Source organism: Vigna unguiculata, chromosome 3, assembly GCF_004118075.2.
Source record: "Vigna unguiculata cultivar IT97K-499-35 chromosome 3, ASM411807v1, whole genome shotgun sequence".
NCBI classification, from domain to species: Eukaryota; Viridiplantae; Streptophyta; class Magnoliopsida; order Fabales; family Fabaceae; genus Vigna; species Vigna unguiculata.
Window position 1 is genome coordinate 27,760,322 of NC_040281.1, and position 5,234 is coordinate 27,765,555.

Genomic DNA, 5,234 nt, shown 5'->3' on the forward strand with positions numbered 1-5,234 from the left:
AATCTTTATGATTAGTAGTTAATTTCCATTAATGACTTCAGTGTGTGCAATGTAACAAAGTATTTCTATTTAATTGAACTTTTCTTTAAGTATTAAGTACTTGTTTTTCGATGACATTATCTACGAATTAATATTTGTTGTCGTATCTAAAACTTATGTCATTGGTTTAATTGCATAAAACACTATAGAATTGAGTTTAAATAATATATTTATCCCATCATTAAGACCACAAATAAAATTTACAAAGTCATTCGCTTTACTTCATTCTCCACCCTTTTTTACTACTAAGCACCTATTGTATGGTTAATTTTTGTTCACATAAATAATATTTTTTGGTATTCACGAATTTTTGTTCTTTGGGTCCAACTTCTGAAAAAATGTCTGCACTGTGTAGTCACCCTCATAGAAGCTTTAGTCGGCATCAGGCTGTGCAAATAACGTGTAAGATGAAGTCTGTAAATGTCTTTGCACATGACAAATTGTTAGATTCACATTAATGACCAATGACATGACAATGCACCAACCTCAATCTAAGGGATGTGATTCGTTTGAGTAATCCAATGACTAAATTTTCCCTTGTGAAGTCTTGCATCGTCTATAAATGTTTAATGTTGTTGTTTTCAATTCTTGTTATCGACAGAAACCTACAAAGAGTTAAACAAAATGTTGCTATGAAGACAACAAGAGCACATGGCTGCATACATTTCTTCTCAGGTATGTCAACTTCATTTCTTATTAACACACCTAAGTTTTTATATATTCACATATTTTACTTCTTTGTTTAGGACATGGAAGGGGGCATTGTGTCGTCTTACTGTCACTCTATGCCTGAACCTCATCTAACTATTGTTCTTGTAATACAAGAAGGAAAGGTTTGGCGGTGTGGCTAAATTGAGAAATCTAAAGGTTGACCACGATTTAGTGACTGCTTTGGTAGATAGGTGGAGGCCTGAAACACACACATTTCATTTTCCAACTAGAGAATGCACCATAAACTTGGAAGATGTGTTACTTCAATTGGGGCTTTGTGTCGATGAACCCCCTATCATTGGTCTAACTATGTTGGATTGGGACGAGAAGTGTGATACCTTATTGGGTATAGCACCGATTAAGGGGGAATCGATTGTCGGTTTTATGATCAAACTAAAATGGTTAGGGGATAATTTGTTGCCTATAGATGAAAATTTCAGTATTGAGGTCATTCATGCACATGCTAGAGCTCTTATATTAGGGCTGATTGGAGGGTTTTAATGCCCGATAAGATTGGAAATAAAGTATATTTAATGTACTTGAACTATTTGACTAATCTTCGAAGAACCAGAAGATATAGTTGGGATTCAGCGTGTTTGGCTGTCTTGTATAGGAAGATGTGCAAAGCAACCGATGGACGTGCGAGGACTATGGATGGATGTGCTTCGTTGTTACAATCATGAGCATGGTTTCAGATGCCTTTTATTGCACCCATTTTAAGAGTTTCACCAACTTTCCCGCTAGTTTGCCGATGGAGGGGCGGTCGAGTACTAAACTATAGAAATGTCTCCCATAATGATTTAGTGGGATACCGGGTAAGGATAAATCACATGCAATAAAATCAGGTAACATTTAACATTTGTATAGCGATAAGTGGTTCTAAATGAATGACTAACATTTTCAATTATTGTTGTAGTTTATTTGGGTTCTTATGAGGGTTTGGGCTTTATTATTGTTGTTGAAGCGTATCGGGACCAAACGATATGGACGTCATGCACAACTTGAATTTGTTTCAACTATCACAAGAGATCCATGAAGAACCCAACAACCTTGATCATCTACGTCCATGATCCATATGCAGAAGCATCATCATCTCCTGCACATTATGATCATCAAGCAGAGGAGGATCACGAACCACAACCTTCACACATAAAAGAATCTAGACCTGAAGTGCGTAAGAGGAACCCCACCAGAAACATGTGTCGACCATAGTGTGGAACTGGACACCACTACGGTGATTAAAAGGACAAAGATGTAGTTTAATATTTTATTACATATGAAATAGGTCGTGTTTATGTGTTTGTAAGAGTTTACCATGTTTAACACAATTTTGAAGATCAGTAATGGACAAATTTAATCATTCCAAATGCTTCATTGATAACTAGCGAACAACAATTTCTTTAGATAAACTCAACAAGTTCAATGATCTTAAAGACCAATGTTAAAACATATAAAAAAACTAAATAGGTACAAAGTTGTCACACTTCTCAACTTTCATGAAGTTAACATAAAGATATTGTTGCCGTTGGGACCATCATTGAGTGCCACTGAATGACATGTTGAAGATCTTCGTCATTCCTTACAAAAAGGAACTCATTAATGCCTTCCGCAACAAATTTAGGAGGGACATGGTACCACTGATGGCTTAGTGGGGGCTCAAATAGTCCCATCAAATGACTTCTTATGATGATGCGCATATGGTTAAGAGTAACCCCATTTGGAATTCTACATAAGGAGAACCTTCCATCTTCAAAATCAATAGCAACATTAAAAGAATTATATGCATTCAAATCCTCAAATAAAATCATTTTTACTTATTATACTAGAGCACTCAACAACTTTCAAACTAAGGAACTAGAACCTTAAATAGAAATGACTACCTTCACATGGATAGCGTGACAAGAAAAATATTTACTCTCACCACTGTAAAAGCTGGCTCATCTTTGAAATAAATGGCCTCACTTGCACTTTCTAATTATGACAAGACTTGTCAACTTTATTGGGAAGTGCCAAAGCTGATTAATTACATTACACTTCTAAAAGGTGACAGATACTTCAATTGGATAACGTACCAATTAAGAAATTTACTTTGACCATTGTAAAAGTTGACGCATATTTGAAATAAATGGCCTCACTTGCACCTTCTAATTATGACAAGACTTGTCAACTTTATTGGGAGGTGCCAAAGCTGATTTATTATATGACTCTTCTAAAAGGTGACAAATACTTCAATTGGGATAACGTGCCTATTCAGAAATTTACTCTCACCACTGTAAAAGTTGGCGCATATTTGAAATAAATGGCTCACTTGCACCTTCTAATTATGACAAGACTTGTCAACTTTATTGGGAGGTGCCAAAGCTGATTTATTATATTACTTTTATAAAAGGTGATAGATACTTCAATTGGGATAACGTGCCAATTAAGAAATTTACTTTGACCACTGTAAAAGCTGATGCATATTTGAAATAAATGGTCTCACTTGCACCTTTTAATTATGAAAAGACTTGTCAACTTTATTGGGAGGTGCCAAGGCTGATTTATTATATCACCATTGTTATAATGTGCTAAGGAAGATATTTAATTCAGAAATTTACTCTCACCTTGCAATTTGGACAAGACTTGTCAATGCTATTGGAATAATGTGCGAATAAAGATACATAATTTGACCACTTGAAAAGCTGACAGATATTTCAACACATGGTCGTACACAATGAATTCATTAATGGTTTCACATGTAACCTGACACTATGATAAGATGTGTGCACTTTATTGGGATACCAGGTCATGTAAACCTTATTTGAATCCATAGCAAGACCTACAACTACTTTCCTTATAAATACATAAACTCCAAAAACAACTTATTGTACTATGCTATTGCATAACAAACCAACTCAAACCACTATCAAAATATCAACACATCCAATTGTTTGACATGGAACACTTTGGCATCAACACCCAAGAGAACTATTCAAATTCCTATCTTGTAGCCTTGTTTTCCAATGGCCAAATGATGCAATGTGAAGATGGTGTGAAGTTCCAATGTGAAAGTCCAAAACTCTTTCGCATACCAGAGAATTGCACATTCAACATTTTGACTCGGAAAGTATGCTCAACTATAGGGTTCCAAGCATGACATCCATCAATAAGTTGTACTTCAGAAGACCACATTGAAAGAAGATGGAGCCATTATGTATGATGCTTGTCAACACCCAATTTCGTTCAGAGGAATAAAAATGCTTAAAAAAAACAAAAAATAAGTGTTAATTAAAAGGAATAAAAATAAATTATCTTAAAAAAAATTAAATAATAATAAAAAGGGATTAAAAAGGTTTCTTTAATTTATGTTTTTTAAAGTTAAGTAAAATAAGCTTTTTATTTTTTAGATTAAAAAAGATATTATTAATTATTAATTATTTTTCGTTTTGTTTAATTAAAATAAAAAATAAAAAATTAAAATAAAATAAAATAATAATAAAATAAAAAAACAGTTTGAAAGATGGGAGGAAACAATTTTCTTCTTATCTCAACTTCTCTACTTCCACTCCTACTCATATTCATGCATTTAGTTTTTCACGTATGATGGTCACAAAAAAGAAAACACGTTGTTCATCATCATCACCGCACAGTTTTCCTCTCATTTTATTGTATCCCTTCCACTCACGAAAGGGAATTTTCACAACAAAAATGAAATAAATCCTCCATCTATATGATTGATTCACACAACATTTCATTCATCTATCATCATTACCATCCACCCTCTTCCTCATTAGCATTAACGCCTGAACACTACGCTCTCTCTGGTTTTTTCTCACACAAAACCCTTAAATTGTCAAACCTTTGCTCTCAGCTTGCGCTCTCCTTCATGCTCACCGACGAGGTTCTCCAATATCTTTCCCTCAGTTGTGATTCTCTTTATTTATTTATTTTGATTGATTTGTGTTTGGTTGTTTTAATTGGGAGTTTCTTCCTTCTTGTGATTATTAGTTTGAGTTCATGCGGTTTTAGATTTAAATGAATTGGGTGGTGTTTAGGTTTGTGATTGAGTGAGTTTTCTTATTATTATTATTATTAGATTTTGGTTTTAATTTGATTCTGGTTTGAGTTTTTAGTGTCGTTTCTTTGCTGCTGGAGATTCGGATTCATAATTTGTTTTGTAGGGGTGGTTCTTGTAACATCCCATCTGGATATTATGAATTTAATAAAATAAAAAGAAATAATATATCAGCATCATTTATTTCTTAAAAGGAAGAATAATAACGTCGCAGTTAATAATACCTCATTTCCCAAAACGCGGGAAATTTAACTCTTTATTTCATACATCGAAAATGAAAATTTAGACAAGTATTCGTCAATTATAAAATAACAAGTCCAAGAACATAAATGTTTACAACTGATTCAAAATCATAAAATAAAATCCCCAAGCTATCCCCTCTCCGTAGCTAAGCCTCACCAGCTCCACCTGCATCATCACCTGCTCATGT

At 33.8% G+C, this 5,234-nt stretch overlaps 1 protein-coding gene across 1 annotated transcript; it reads left to right on the forward strand.

The window, feature by feature from the left end:
• The first annotated feature begins 690 nt into the window (after positions 1-690).
• LOC114175251 (protein MAIN-LIKE 2-like) lies at positions 691-1,251 on the forward strand. Its single transcript, XM_028060022.1, has 2 exons — positions 691-714; positions 868-1,251. Exons 1-2 carry the CDS (start codon positions 691-693, stop codon positions 1,249-1,251), a joined length of 408 nt encoding a protein of 135 aa, XP_027915823.1.
• Positions 1,252-5,234: the final 3,983 nt, after the last annotated feature.

Excerpts from the sequence above, each read along its gene's own strand:
- LOC114175251 (XM_028060022.1), top strand. The coding sequence starts at position 691 with ATGGCTGCATACATTTCTTCTCAG. Across the intron at positions 715-867 it reads CTGCATACATTTCTTCTCAG|GAAAGGTTTGGCGGTGTGGC; the intron begins GTATGTCAACTT and ends TAATACAAGAAG.